At 45.3% G+C, this 16,058-nt stretch overlaps 1 protein-coding gene across 4 annotated transcripts in view; it reads left to right on the top strand.

Moving 5' to 3' along the window:
- The window catches only part of Cnst (consortin, connexin sorting protein), an 80,955-nt gene extending 66,527 nt beyond the window's left edge, over positions 1–14,428 (top strand). For 2 of the 4 annotated variants that reach the window (XM_038349645.1, XM_038349643.1), the window contains exons 10-11: positions 9,367–9,502; positions 11,910–14,428. In XM_038349645.1, the coding sequence (XP_038205573.1) occupies positions 9,367–9,502; positions 11,910–12,115 (342 nt within the window). In that variant the 3' untranslated portion in view covers positions 12,116–14,428. The other 2 variants (XM_038349644.1, XM_038349646.1) reach the window with 2 other exon arrangements.
- The last annotated feature ends 1,630 nt before the right edge of the window (positions 14,429–16,058 follow it).

The following is a 16,058-nucleotide window of genomic DNA, read 5'->3' as shown; positions in this document are numbered from 1 at the left end:
AAAAAAAATTAGACACACATCTCTATTCCATAGATTGTTGGGTTTTTATTTTCATTTTGATTTCTCCTCATTTATTTATTGTGTGTGGGTTTGGGTATACATGTGCCACGGGTCTGAGGACAACTTGTGGGAGCCTGTTCTGTCCTTCCATCCCATGGAACCTGGGGGTTGACTATGCTATAAGGTTTGATAGCACGCACATTTCCCTACTGACCTAACTCTGGACCAGAGTTTTGCTTTTCTGGGAGAGTCTCACTGTGTGACTTAAGCTGCTGTTCTTTAGCCTGCAGTCCTCCTGCCCCTCCTAGTACTGACTTTATGAGTGGGTGACATCATGCCTGGTTGATTTTATAGATTTTGTAAGAGAAAAAGCTAGTACTTTGTAGTGTCAGGCACAAGTTATGGCCACTCATTATTCCCACATGCAATAACTTTTATGATTGACGTCCACTGAATTCTATAGTGCTATAGATGTGATGATTGAAACCACAGGTGAAGCTGGGCGTGGTGGCACACACCTTCAACCCCAGCACTCAGAAACAGGCTGTGAGTTTGAGGCCACCTGGGACTGCATAGTTAGACCCTGCCTCAAAACTAGCTAAAATAAACCTTTTGAATTAACCATTGGGACTAGAGAGATATCTTTGATGTTGTTTTTGTTGTTTGGTTTTTCAAGACAGGCACAGCTTTGGAGCCTGTCCTGGCACTCGCTTTGTAGACCAGGCTGGCCTCGAACTCTCAGAGATCTTCTGCATCCCAAGTGCTGGGATTAAAGGCGTGCATCACCACTGCAGGCACATGGGGAGATATCTTAGTGGATAAGACCTTTAGCCCTAGTGCTGAGCCTGTGGGCATGCGGCGCAGGGAGGCAGGAAGATTACTGGAACTTGCTAAAATTTGGCAAGTCCCATGTTCAGTAAGAGATCTTGCTTCAAGCTGTCCTGATCTATCCTCTGCATATGTGCCTGTGTGCACATACAGACACAGACACACACGCACACAATTTTAAAATTATAATTTTTAAAAAGGTTAGCTGCTGTGGGAATCATTTACAAATAAAGATGGGAGGCCCAAGCCACAGAGAAACCCTGTCTCGAAAAACCAAAAAAAAAAAAAAAAAAAAAAAAAAAAAAAAAAAAAAAAAAAAAAGATGGGAGGCCCATGTTAAGCAGCAGTGTTGGGGGAGGGGGTTGTGGAAATGGCTATTCTGTGTCTTAGGTAAAGAGTCTTAGAAACAGTGGCCATGGCAGTTTTGCTCAGAGTGGATCTTCCAAGGGAAGCAGAGGTATAGCTTGCTCACTGAAGAACACCAAGGGTGGGAATGGTTGACCCCTGATTTATGTAGCTCTCTAACTAGTCCCTAGGGAGAACCCTGAGATTGCCCATTTTTTATTTGTGCCAGATGGTGTCATTTTTTGCCTCTTGTTTTTAGACTGCTTTTTACATTTCTAGTTAGTTAATGCTTCTTGATTGACGTGTTTCTTTTACCAAGTTCCTTTCCTGTTTTAATTACATTTCAAATTTCCATATTTACTGTTCTTCCTGGACATTTGCATTAGCAATTTTATAAGCTTCTTCTTCTTGTTTTATCCCTTCTCCACTCCAGTGATCTCACCTTAGCACTGTGTAGACCTGAACTCAAGCTGATACTCAAAAGGGCCAAACAGGTCATAAAAATGAACGAAACAACTTGACTGTAGGGCAGCAGAGATGCTCCTGTACCTGTCAAAGTTTCCATCTTTTTAAAACTCTCTGGTAAGACTGGAGAAATAGCTCAATGATTAAGAGCCCTTGTTCTTCCAAGAACCCAGGTTTGATTTTTAGCACCTGCATAGAGGCTTGAAAACATCTATAACTCTAGTTCCAGGGAATTCAAGCCCCTCCTCTGAACTCCTCAGATACTGGGTACACACAGGTGCATATACATACATGTAGGCAAAACAATTAAAATAAAGTAAATACAATATAATAAAATGCAAAACCTCTAATAGACCTAGGCACAGTGCCATATACCTTTAATCCCAACTTGGAAGGTAAAGGCAGGCAGATCTCTGTGAGTTCAAGGACATTTAGAACTACATAGTGAAACCCTGCCTCGGAAGGAAGGAAGGGAAGGAGGGAGGGAGGGAAGGAGGAGAAATGATAGAAAACATTATGCTCTTAAGTCAAAGACAGAGCCCAGCTCTCTAACAGGGCCTGCTAACTTAAACTTCTGTCATAAAATATCTTTGAGCCACCAGCCTCTTCCCAGGACTCCCTATAGCTTCATGGGAAAGGCTGTGCTATGCAGCCTGAAATTCAGAATTCTTGGTGGTCTGGCCCATCCGCTTTTCTGCGTCATCTCCTTCCTACCTGCTGTCCTGTGTTTTCAGCTGCAACCAGACTGGCCCCTCGCCGCCTCTAGACATGCTTTGCACTTCCTGACCTCTGCTCCTTGCTGTCTGTGTAAGTCTGTGTTGCTTTCCAGTGGTGAGCCTTCTTCCCAAGCCTCAACATCTAGATCTCACATACTTTACATACAGTGCCCAACTCCGTGACGTTGCTGTTCCCTTGGAACTACCTCTCTGAACTTCTGATGATGGCGGGGTGGGGCAGCATTCCTCCTAAGGCCTTGTCCATTGTGATCTTCCCTAGTTACCATAGGACACAGGCATACTTTCCTCTGTACCAAACTACCAGGCCCTGAAAGATAAGGCTCCTGTTGGCAACGTCTCTGTATCTGTGTCTAGCCTCTATGCTGGGTGTCTTCATTTTTCTCTCCAGCATGCTTCTTAGGCATCTCCTACTTGATAGAAACCAGGGGACAGCAGTAAGCAGAAATCAAGTCCCTGTCTTTGTGAAGCTTGCTTTCTGGATAGAGAGATTATTGTAACCAAATTCACATAAGAATAAACAGTGTAGTTTCAAGTATTAGTAAAGGGGCCAGCAAGATGCTCAGCTGGTATAGGCAGCTGCTGCCAAGCCTGATCACTCGATCTATCCCACCCACATAGTGGGAAAGGAGAACTCATTCCCTCAAGTTGTCCTTCGACCTAACATGTGTGCTGTGACTTGCATACGCCACACACACACACACACACACACACACACACACATACAGAGAGAGAGAGAGAAAGAGAGAGAGAGAGTAAATAATGTAAAATGCAATGTTAAAATCTGTGAAATCCTCCCAGCAGAGTGGGGGGCTGTAATACTGAAAGTGGCAGCTCTTCAAACAGGCTTCTGGAGATGCGAAAGGAGGATGCTGCCCAGCACGCGCACATTCCCTTTCCCATCTTGTGCTTACTAAATCATCTGTTCTGCAAGCAGGAGCTAGTTACAAGAGCAAGTGCGTACAGCACCACCTGATCTAGGTGTTCAGATGCATCAGAAAGTTCCTGGTTTTGCTTTTAACAATATGCTTTTTCCTTCTTAAGCGCTTAGAAATTCAGCATAGTGTGTGTCCCCCGCGGTCTGTTTTCCCACTTGGCACATCCTGTCGCAGTGTTCCCAGATTTAGCCTTGGGAGGCCTGAGGAAGCCACAGGCTCTTCTGTGAAATGGCTTTCCCAAATCAGCTGTCACCACCAGGTTCAGCAATGACCTGTTCTGTCAGTTAGCTGTGACAGTAGCTGTGACATTGATCTGCTGCTCCCATGACAAGAATAGCCATTCGTTTAAGTATCTCTTGACAAGGGAATATAAAAGATAAAAATTTCAGGTAGAAAATATAAACAACTTCTGGGAAGCCAAAGCCTTGTAAATCTTATTGGAAAACTCCATTTATTTCACTCTAATGGTAACAAATGCATACAAAAATAAAATCCTGATAGTACAGACAGGTCTCCGTATTTAGCCCTGAGTTTGTTCTTGACTCTGCCTGTGGCCACACTCCTGGGCTCTTTACATTTGGCTTTTCCTCTGATGTCATCTGAAACTGTTGTGAGGACGGAACAGGGCGTAGTGTGGAGTTGGCTGTTAAAACACACGTTCATCCATAGTGAAATTGCTAGCATTTAAGATACCCACAATAAAGCCGGACAGTGGTGGCACACATCTTTAACCTCAGCACTCAGGAGGCAGAGGCAGGTGGAAACCCTGTCTTAAAAAACAAAAACAAACAAAACAAAAGTTACACACAATATACAGATGTGGCTTGTGGGTTTTCATTGTCAAGTTAGTTGGAAGTCAAGCAAGGCTTGAGGTTCCAGGTGAAAATAGTCTAATTTTGGCCCATTTCCTCCATAATCTGGTGAGGAGGGACTACAGCGTGCTCTGCCCTCTTCTCCTGTTAGTAACTGCAGTTCCGGGGGTCATAGAACCACCTTGTTTTGTACCCTCTGATCTGCTGTTTAAAGTGACTGTTGATTGCCGAGCAGGGTGAGCCGTTTATGTACGGATGTGCAGGACTAGGCCAGATGGATGTTTTCCAGCCCTGCATCTATCCAAACGCCACCAATTACAGTATTACACTCAGACGTTCCGAGTGGATGGGCTGGGTAGATATTGTTTGGGTACCAAAACAATTTGCTAATTGAAACAGGGAATTTAATTTGCTATTACTGATGAAGCTCTCTTGGAGATTTAAATTTTCTTTACATTCTTCTATATTAGGGAAGGTCCTGGTCCTGTTCCCAGTACCATAAAGGAAGGAGTGAGGACAGACTGAAATTCTTTATATCCTTTTTTTTAGACAGTGTTACTGTGTAGCCCTAGCTGTCCTTGAAGGAGGACAGTCCCCACCCCCACTCTCACCCCCTACACACACATAGCTGCAGCCACATCCCAGACTTGGATTAGGCACAGACCACACCCAAACACCTGTTTTCACGGTGAGATGATTTATTAAACAGGGAAGAAAAGTCAAAGTGGCTGCTTTCTGACTCTGGCAGAAAAACAGCGGCAAATGACCTTGCAGGTGTGATTTTTAAGAGGCAAGAAAAGAGAGGTCTGTGTTAGAATGGGCAAGGATGTGCTGGTAAAGAGAGAGGATGAGCGAGGGGGGGGAGGGTACAAGAAAAAGGGGGCAGGGGTATTTATCCTGTAAGGACAAGGAACTGCCTCTGGATAGAGAGGAGTTGAGCATAGGAAAATGGCAGTTTATAAAAGTAGAAAGGGAACCTCTGTGTTAGGATGAGGTGTTTAAGTTTAATTGGCCATGTTAATTAGGGTAGCCAAAGGGGGCTTTTGATTGCTTGACTTTAATACTTTGATAGCTGGACCCTGGTAGTCAGTCTCAGGAGGAGGAAGTGGTCAAATAAAGGAATAGACCTTGGTGTCTAGCTTCAGGTATCTAATCTAATGGTTTGTAGCAAGACAGAGGGAATGGGGCAAAAGGGCAAGGCCTGCCAGAGCCATGCTCATGAGGCCCACGCTGCCTTGAGTCCCTTGAGTCCTGGGACTAACTATGTAGACCAGCTGGCCCTGAACTCACAGAGATCTCTTACCTCTACCCCCCCAAGTGTGCTGGGATTAAAGTGTGCACCACACTTAGCCCTCTTACTTTATCATAGCAACAACAACAGTCATGGAGTAGTTTCCAGGAGACGCATGGTTGTGAGCTGTATATAGAGACTCTGTATAGACGTGTTTGGCATCATTAGGTGACACCATGAACAAGGCCATGCCCTTATTTCAGATTACTTACCCATCAGCCATGGAAGTATAGCAAATTCTACCCAGCAAATTCAAATTAAGGCAAGTTCTTTCTTAAACTCTAGGTGTTTGACTGCCATGCTATGATAATAGAAATTCTGAGTGAGGGGTAGGAAATCCATATGAGGCAGGAATTCTGAGGTGAGGTCTGATTCTGGCTGCCATGCTGTAGGAAGTAGGAATTCTGTTTCGAACAAGTACAAACTCTTTGTTCCAAACTATTGCAGAAAAAAAACAAACCCACATACACACAAATGATACATCCTAACCTAAGTATTATACCTCCTGCATCTAGGATTTGCCCTCCTTTAGCGGCATCTCCTGTGCTTAGACCCAGTGTGCTTTGTTTCCCATGTGTGTGCTGTAGGAACCAGAAAATATGCCCAAAAGACAGAAATGGTGGTGGCACAGGCCTTTAATCCCAGCACTAGGGAGGCAAGAGGCAGGTGGATCTCTATGAGTTCGAGGCCAGGCTGGCCTACAGAGCAACTGCCAGGACAGGCTCCAAAGCTACAGAAAAACCCTGTAAGCGGAGACTGCATGTTCATTTCCCTGCCACCCTGACCCAAATAATCACACAAAACTATATTGATTACAATACTGTTGGCCAATAGCTTAGGCGTATTTCTAGCTAGCTTTTAATCTTAAATTAACCCATTTCTATTAATCTGTGTATCACCATGAGGGCTGTGGCATACCGGTAAGTTCTAGCATCTTCTCCTTTGGCAGCTACATGGCATCTCTTTGACTGTGCCTACTCTATATATCTCTGTTTAGATTTCCTGCCTGACTTTATTCTGCTAAGCCATTGGTCAAAACAGCTTTATTCATTATCCAATAAGAGCAACACATATACAGAAGGACATTCCACATCAGAAACCCTGTCTCAAATAAAAAAAGAAAGGGAGAAAGGAAAGAAGGAAGAAAGAAAGAAAGAAAGAAAACCTAGACAAGATACTCCAAAAGAACCTGAGAGAAGAACATCCTCCTTCACTTTGGAACAGCGGAACCAGAAGTGGGGGTGGAAATGACAGAGCTTTGCTGGTAAAGAGGGGAGGGTCTGATTCATAGCATAGGGAGTAGGGAAGTCACAGCAGACTCTGAATTATCCCATGCCACTGCTTTCTCAGACTCTGCCTCTGCCCTCCAAAGGAAATAAGATAGGGCCCTCAAAAAGGCTTGCATCCCTTGACGGCCTCCAGAGACAAACTCTCCTGCCACACTGAGACCAGCTGTACCGTTCCGGGGACCTCTCAGTCTGCCGTAGTTCCAACATCATTTGATTATAGTTTGTTTCTTGAACTTGCAAATCCGAATTAATGTCCCAACGATACACTTGACAGAGTTGGGGCTCCTGGGCTCACCCTTCTCACTGTCCCTTTGTGTGTGTGCCAGAAGGGATGTTAGGTGTCTTCCACACCCAGTGTTGGGGTTACAGGTGCATGGACACAACCAGCTGTTGGTTTGGGTGTTGGGGATCCAGACTCAAGCAGGCCTTCATGCTTGCTCAGCGTGGTTTAACACTTCTTTTGGTTTGGTTTGGTTTGTTGTTGTTTTTTGAGACAGCATTTCTCTGTGTATCTAGTGGTGACCTCAAATAAACTCAGAGATCTGCCTGCCTCTGCCTCTGCCTCTGCCTCTGCTGGGATTAAAGGCATGTGCCATCATCGCCCATCTTAGGGCTGCTCTTAATAAATAGGATTTTTTTTTTCTAAATTAAAACTGTACCTTAAGGGCTGGCTAATGGTTCAGCAGGTAAAGGTGCTTGCTGCCAAGCCTGAGAGTCCTGAGTTCAGTCTCTGGAACCCACACAGTGGAGGGAAAGGACTAACTCCTGCAGGATACTCGCACATGTTCTCTCTCTCTCTCTCTCTCTCTCTCTCTCTCTCTCTCTCTCTCTCTCTCTCTCTCTCTCTCTCTCTCTCTCTCGCCTGGCATGCAGTAGTCTATCATTTAAGTCCAGGCGTTTAAGACCAGCTCCGGAAAACAGCAAGACTCTCTGAAAACAAAAACAAAGCCTTCCTGTGGTTGGTAAATTTACCACTGACAAACAGAGCAGAGAAATATTTAATGGAAAAGATAACGAAGGTTCCATGAGACTTCTTGCTTTTAGTTTTATATTTTTCTAGAGATAAGAAGATTGCCAGTTGTACATCTTTCATTAAAACTAATTTCTATTTTCTGCCCCCTGTTTTTTAAGGTTTTTGACATGCATTTACTTATTTTGTACACATATGATACATGGGTGTGAGTGCAGACATGCCGCAGGGCGTGTCAGAGTCGGAGCACACCGCCTGAACGTCAGTTCTCTCCCTCTGGGGTGGGATCCAGGAATCAAACCCAAGTGCTCTTCCTGCTTTGCAGCCTCGCTGGCTCCAGTCCTTGCTCTTTAATAACTTAACAGTATGTGTTTGTCTCACGCTTTAAGAAAGGCACTTGTCAAATCATTTTCCATTGTTTTGTGAAGGAATTCTTTTCTAAAGCAAAATTTAGGAAAAAAATCTACTCCTACACGTTTATAAAAATTATATTTATTTCTGTATTGAGAGGGGCATGCTTGTGCCCCAGATATGTGGAGGTCAGAGGGCAGCTTGAGGGAATCAGTTCTCTATTTCCACTATATGAGCTCCAGGGACCAAACTCAGGGACATCTTCAGGCTCGGTGGCAAGCACTCTTACCCACTGAGCCATCTTGCCAGCCCTGTACTTAGCATTTTAATGTCACTGAAGTCCTTTTGTTTTCTCAGAATCAGGCTATCTGAGATATGTATTTTCTATAAAAAGAATAAGTTGCCAACTTATTGATTTTTTTAAGATAATGGTTTCTATAGACCCACGTTCAGAGAACCCCAGTAGAAGACTGTCTAGAGTCATTTGCCCCTAAGAGCTCTGAATTATGAAAAGAACTAATGGAATCCGTAATTGTCCGAGATTGCTGCCTGGAACTGGAAATCATATTAAGAGTTTTATGCCATTGATCGGATAAATGGCATTGCTGGCCATCCTAGCGTACAGCACTGACATCCACAGTGCCGAGCCCATAGCCCACCCATGTCATCACCTATTGCGTGGAGCAAGCAGGCACCTCCTACCAGTCGGCTGGGATGTGCACAAGTGAGCAACTGCTTCCCCTCCCCCTCTTCCACTGACTCTCTTTGCCTCCCCCGACCCCGGCAGCCTTTGTACCTTGGAAGCTTTGGCTCCTAAATGTCAAGCAGGTGCCTCTGGTATGAAATGGGGGGGTAGGAAGGAGAGCGGTGGCCTGCGTGAAAACCAGAAGGCTGCATAACATGGGTAGTGTGGGTTGGAGGTGCCTGATGCAGAGTGTTCCGGTCTGTCACAGCTTCCCGTTCCGCCTTAAAGCCCCCCAAAGCTGTGCAGAATTGGACAATTAAATTTACAAAAACAGGCCGTGAAGGTAAGCTAGGTGTGATAGCATTCAGGAGCTCCGAGAAGATCTCAAATTCAGGGCCAGCCTGGGCTATAGCAAGTTCCAAGCAGTCCTAAGCTATAGAAAGAGAGAGAGAGAGAGAGAGAGAGAGAGAGAGAGAGAGAGAGAGAGAGAGAGAGAGAGAGAGAGAGAGAGAGAGAGAGAGAGAGAGAGAACACCCTATTGTTAAGTGTAGAGAGATAGAGTATAAATCACTGCAATGGTGTTCTATGGTTGTATGTATAACGGATAACTCCTAAGTCCCACCCGCTTAACGTAACTGGTCCTTCTGATGCCCGACAGGCTGTTCCTACGGAAGGGCTGGTGTCCATACTGAAGAAGAGGAATGACCCGGTAGGAGACCACCCCGCCCAAATGCAGCAGAAGCCAGCTAAGCGGAGAGTGCGGTTCCAGGAAATAGATGATAACCTGGATCAAGGTGCGCACCGCCCCGTCTGCGAGTGCTCCGCCCCCGTCTGCGAGTGCTCCGCCCCCTTCTGCGAGTGCTCCGCCCCCGTCTGCGAGTGCTCCGCCCCGTCTGCGAGTGCACACGGTGCTCACAGCTCTGTGACATGTTTGCCAGCAGGGTTTGTAAGGGCTGTGGACTTGCTCCATCTTCTAGCAGAGAAACAAAAAGAAATCAAGTTAGATCTTAAAGTTTTGAAACATTTTTTTGCTGAAATAACTGAGCAAGTTGCAAAATTGACCTTGTGGTCTCTCCAGTCCAGAAATGGTCAAAGTTAAGAACTCACCTCAGGTTTTTTTCTTTAGTATTTTCCTCTTTTCTTTTTTTCTTCTCTAGTGAACTTGCTTTTTTTATTTTGTTTTTAGGGACAAGTAAATGTCCCTCTTTTATTTGAGGCATTCTCTCCTCTGAATGGAAGCTGAGTGCCTTCCAAGTCCGTCTGCTCCTCATGGTTGTGACTGAGCCTCTCAGCCCCTGGCCAGCACCGAGGCCCTGCTGTCACAGTAGTGCTGCCTTGTGTGGCTTCAGAAAGAGTTACCTGAGGCAGGAGTGAGTAAGGGAAGTGGAAACCAGCTCAGCGTCTGTCAGTGTGCTTCGCTATGCCCTGAGTGTGAACGCCGAGCTACATTTCTAAGATAGCGGGAGAGCTGCCTGGGATTTTCAACTGTGAAACTGAAAAGCCTTGGAAATGCTTCATTTTTATCCAGGCATCTTGTTGTAACCAGCACAGCCTCCACGCCCCATCCCCATCCCATGGTGCACCTGGGTCTGGGACTCTCGGGCCACCTCACCCTTCACCATGTTCTCAACATCATCCTCCTTAAAATACAAAATAATAATCGCTACTCTGCCACTAAGGACAATAACAAACATGTAGCTAGTGTATGAATTGATCTCAACAGTCATGAGACCTTCACGTGAAGCTTACACATGTACAGCTGCAAATCTCACCTCCTGCCTGGAGCTCCCTAAAGAGGCCCATCCTTCCATTAGTCAGCACTGTGGCCTAGAAATACAATGTGGATGCTCATAGGTGATTTTTTTTTATGTGCATGGGTGTTTTGCCTCATGTGTGTCTGTGCATCACAGGTGTGCAGTGCTTGAGAAGGCTAGAGGAGGTCATCAGATCCCCTGGAACTGGAGTTACAGAGGGCTGTGAACCCTCTCCTGGTGCCTGGGACTCAAAGCTGGGTCTTCTGGAAGAGCAGTCAGTGCTCTCAAACACTGAGTCATTGCTCCAGCCCTCATAGGTGATTTTAAATTTATGACAGCCACACAACAAGCTTGGAAATATATGAAATGTGCTTCAGTAGTAGATCTCATTTAACTTAGTGTATCAGAAATATTGCAACACGTGCTTAGTCAGTGTGGGAAATGCTGGTGAGCGTGTCCCACACTCTGTCCTCCAGGGCTGGAATCTGCTTCGTGCACACGTTGCGTCTTTTCTGTATCAGTCACTTGTCGGGTACTCAGCAGCAGCTCATGGCTTGTTCCCATCCCAGCTCATAAAGTATTTCATTTAAACAACATAGATATCATCTCTCAATGGACCACAGGCTCCAAGACTCCATAATAATAAAATCTGCAGGTGTTCTCAAGACCTTTATATAAGGCGACATATTGTTTTCATAGGATCCGTTCACACCGCTGTGTGCTTTGATGATGATGATGATGATTACTGTCCATTTCACACCTGTGCCACAACTTCTGGGAGCTCGATCTCTTCTCTCACCATTAATTCCAGGGATTGAACTCAGGCTACCAGGCTTGCAAGCCAAGTGCTTTTACCCGCTAAGCCGTCTCACCAATCCTTCCTGCATACTTTGTTTATTCTTTTTGTTTGTTTGCTTTTTATCCTTTTTGAGACAGGGTTTCTCTGTGTAGCCCTGGCTGTCTTGGAACTCACTCGGTAGACCAGGCTGGCCTCAAACTCACAGAGATCCGCCTGCCTCTGCCTCCCAAGTGCTCCCGAGGATTAAGGGCTAGTGCCACCACCGCCTGGCTGTTATTCTTTGTTAAAGAGTGTCTTGGGTCAGAGAGTTGGCTCAGCAATTGGAGTCATCCACATTGCATATACTGTCTCATGAGTTTAAATAATTTGTAAGTAATTATTACACAGTTTTGTTTTAAGGGAATACAGTAAGAAACGAGTACATACTTAGCACAGATGAAATTTCCTCAGAGTATTTGGCCCACAGCTGCAGAACCCACAGATATGGAGGATGGAACTGTTCACGGTATAAAGAAGAAGTGTTGGGGTACAGCAACTAGGTTGTTAGCGTCGATTAACAGGCCAAGAGACTTGCAGCTACAGGAAGGCAGGTAAGGAGCCTGAGCTGACCATGGCTGTGTGACCTCTGACCCTGTTCTCTTGTTTCAGATGAAGTCGGCAGTGGCTCCTGCATCCTGCTCATCTTGCTGTGCATAGCCACAGTCTTCCTCAGCGTGGGAGGGACCGCGCTCTACTGCACTCTGGGCAACATGGAGTCACCTGTTTGTACAGACTTTGCCGACAACATGGACTTCTATTACACTAAGCTGCTGCAGGGGGTGGCAGGACTTAAACACTGGGTCTACCTCTCCTAGCAGCAGGTGGGACTGACAGGCGTGCTGACAGACAGACAAAGTGCAAACTTCCCCAACAGCTTTTATTTCAGGAACCATGAAACATTCCCCCTCCCCTGCAGCGAGGACCCAAGGACGGACTTTAGAAACAGCCCAGAGAACTCTTTTAGAATGGTCCACAGAAGAAGGCAAATACAGTGTAGGCACTGAGAACAGTGGGAGGGAGCTGTGGAGCGCACGCCCCTCTCCTTGCTGCTTGCTTGTGTAGTGAAGCGCTCTGAGCAGGGTACTCCGAGCTCCCACTGAGGGCTAAAGACCACTCCCAGTTTACAGTCATTGCTTCCTGCCATCATGCAATAAGTTTCTTTGTAATCAGAGAGTTTCCTTATGGTTTCAATGCCATTTTTTAGTTAATCCTGGGAGCTGTGTAATTTAAGCTGTGGGCATTACTCTAGATCCTTTTCTCCATTTGTGAAATGCTTGTGTGGGTGTGTGTGTCTGAAGCAGTTATTGCAAGTGGAAATTCAGCACAGAGTACAAAGATGACCTTTATTCTTTTAACTCGACTACAATGTGCAGGCACACATCTTTGGAGAAGGCTTACCTGTGAACTAGATAAACTGTAGACTGCTGGCCTTGAATTAGAAACTGGTAGATCTGTGGCAATGAATTTGACAGGCCTGAAGGCACCATGACAGAACTCCCAAGTCTCAGGTGAGATTTCGCTGTGGCTTCTATGCTGCCGGAAGCAATGAGTCCTGGTTCCACAGCTCAAGAGAGACTTCCTGAGCATCTATTACATTTTGGAACCTAAAACTAGGAATCCAAGTAAGGGGTAGTTTCTACTGTGTGGGTGTTCTTGGAAGGCAAACCCTTACTTTGTTGAGTGAAACAGGTCACCACGTGTGGCTGAGTGGCCGCAGGCCATACGCTCGGGTATGTGGAATGTGCATGTCTATCATGGACTCGTTTGGGACCCCATCATGTGGTCATGAAGCGGAAATTCAATCATACCTTCAAAAGACAACTTTAAATGTCTACCTTCAAAAGACAACTTTAAATGTCTAGTTTTGTTTAAATCTGTCATTAGGTGGCCTTTCCTTATTTACGGTACAGTGATGAAATGTTTAGGAAGCCTTGCTTTGACTTTTGTATATTCTAGGCAACATCTTTTTGTTAAAAAAAAATCATGAATTATAGTTTTTTAGCAAGTGATCTTTATGTTCTGTTTTCCTGTTAGAATCATTTGGAGGAAAAGAGAGACATTGCTTTGTAGTTATTACTGGCTGGCACAGTACCTTTCTTTGTGTTTCCACTTATTTATTTGGAACTTGTGAATTTAAGGGCTTTTATATGAATTGAGCGCGTGCGTGTTGTTGAGCATGTATGTGGTCATCCCACCGCTACCTATTTAATTAGATACTGAGTGTTTTGATTTTCTATTATTTTAGCTCCGTGTGTTTTAGGCTTATTTCTAAATTGACATTTTATTTTCACTTATAATGCCATGTGGCTTATTTCTTCCGATGTCACCGTAAACTGTAATATTTTCAATGGTTATAGATCAGAGTTATTTATTTAGAAGTATACAGAATACTGAAATTTAGATTCCTTTATACCGAAGGCTGATTTTATTAGAAGATTATTTTAATGTCCTATTATAAATTTTAAGACTTTGTATTCACATCATCTGTAAACCAGGTCCCATTGTCCCGGTACTGCCATCGCGGTTCTGTGGAAGCCGCGAGGGAGGTGGTCTGTGCGGGCCTCGTCATGATGCACAAACATGTTTAACCCTCATGATTTCTAGTTGCAGGGATTTGGTGATTCTTGTTTCTGCCAGTTTTACGTCAAGAGAAGTTAAAAATCTCCTCCCATGTACCTCTTTCAGGTCACTCAGAGTCTTGTGTGATCTCTGGTGTTACACTTGGCTCTCAGCTACCTTGGTCACTTCTAAAACCCAAGGTTTCCTGGGAGCCATCATCGAGAGGCCTGACATGACACCTCGCTGACCAGGGGCCCAGTTGTGTGTCAGAGGAGCCCGGGTGCTCACCACTTCAGGAACCGCAGAGTGATCGCAAGTAGGCTGACCTCTTGACCTAAAGTGGGCATGAAATGTCATGTAGAAGAACTAGGGCACCTTTTAAAGCGTAACAGTCATTTACTGCATGAATCGGAGTCGCCCACCTGGAGATGAGAGGATACTTCCGTTGGACTGAAATGTCATGTCTCCTCTCCTTGGAAAGTACCAACAACTACCTATAACTAGCCTTCCTAAGAACCGTGTTTGAGGGTGTGAAAACTAGTGTGTAATTTAAAAGCTATACCAACAAAAATGTCTCAGAGAATTTATTTGAACACTTGGTGTTAAAGGAACTGCTTGAAAACAAAATATGAAGGAGATGCCATCTATTTTGGGGAAGTCTTTGCAACACACAACGCCTGTCTGCGCTCTATGTGCTACCATACAGTTCGCGAGCTTTGGGCAAGGGGCTGGAGATTGAAACACACAAACACACACAGACAGAGACAGGGACCTCTAGTCACTGGTAAGAAGCCCCTTATTCAGTAGCACCACAGAGGCTTATATACCCAACAGTCAGGTGGGCCAACACGTGAAAACCTTATCCTCTGATCCTCAAGGCAAGGCAACACGTGGTCGTGAAGCAGAGCTGGTAAACAACTTTGACACAGCCTTCAGTAACTCAAATCAGAAGGAAAGTAAAGATATCTAGCAGGGAAGAGCAGCTGGAGGCCAGGACTCCAAATGGTCCCAACAAGTCTTTATTTTAAAATTGCATTTATATATTCATTTGGGGGGAGGTCACGTGTGTGCCACACTGTACCTGTAAGCGAGTCGCTCGCTCTCCCCTTCCATCAGTACAGTCCAAAGAGTCATACTCAGGATTCTCACCCACTTGACAGCCAGCACCTTCCCCACTGAGCCGTCTTATTGACCCTCTTCTGAAGATGTCTTAGCAATTCCCTCAGTAACGGCTTCTCAGCTTCTAAACTATCTCTTGCATCTGCCTGACATGGTAAGCCAAACTCCGCTCTCAGGTGCCTCCTTTTAGACATGAACATCAAGTCTAAAGTCTTACTTTATTGAGAGATGTGTCATGGATCTAAAATCTGAAGATCAGGCTTGTTTCGCAAGGGCAGCCCGAGAGGAACAGGGATAAAGGACTGGGAGGAGCTAAGCAGAGGGAACATGGAGAACAAAGAAGTCCTTTGCTGACCTGTTGTGTGGCATGTGCTCCCTGTACACAGGCAGCTTTTTACTTTATTAGCATATGCTAATTATCCGTAATGGGTTTCACTATGACATCTGCATACATGTAGGTAGAGCATTTTGAGCATCTTCACTTCCTGGTATACTCCTGTTCCCCCGCTGGTCCCCCCTTCAATGACTGGCCCTTCATCCTCCTGCTAGCTGTAACCCTGTGTAACCCTCTCTTTAATGTGGACACAGTTGATCTGCACTTGGTCTCAGGTAGAACTTGATGTGGTATTTGTAGTACTTTAACATCTGTCCATTCAAGACCTAGATTAGAACACATATGGCTCTCAGTCACAGGTCTCATGATGCCCAAATCCACCACACTTTCTGTTCCTATCACGTGACCTGTACCTTCAGAGACAGGAAGAGTGGTTCTGGGACCTATGAACTCTGCATTGACCCTCTAATAACTACTTAGTAAGCTGGACAGAGCTTTGTGCCTGGTGCGGAGACCTGTACAGAACTTTGCACAGTGGTACTGGCTGCCCTCTGCACCCTGACACACATCCGATTGCCTGCAGTGTAAGCACTTTGGGCATGACCCCACCCAGCTTAAAGAGCTTGTGTCTGGTAAGGGAATGTACTTTGCAAAGAAAAACTAGATAATGAGCTACCTACGGGCTTGGGAACCTGAGTTCATCCCCCCCCACAGCCACCCCACCCCCGCCGTAATGTGTCGTGAAC

This window comes from Arvicola amphibius, chromosome 12, assembly GCF_903992535.2.
Source record: "Arvicola amphibius chromosome 12, mArvAmp1.2, whole genome shotgun sequence".
Taxonomy (NCBI): domain Eukaryota; kingdom Metazoa; phylum Chordata; class Mammalia; order Rodentia; family Cricetidae; genus Arvicola; species Arvicola amphibius.
This window is presented reverse-complemented; position numbering and strand designations above follow the sequence as displayed.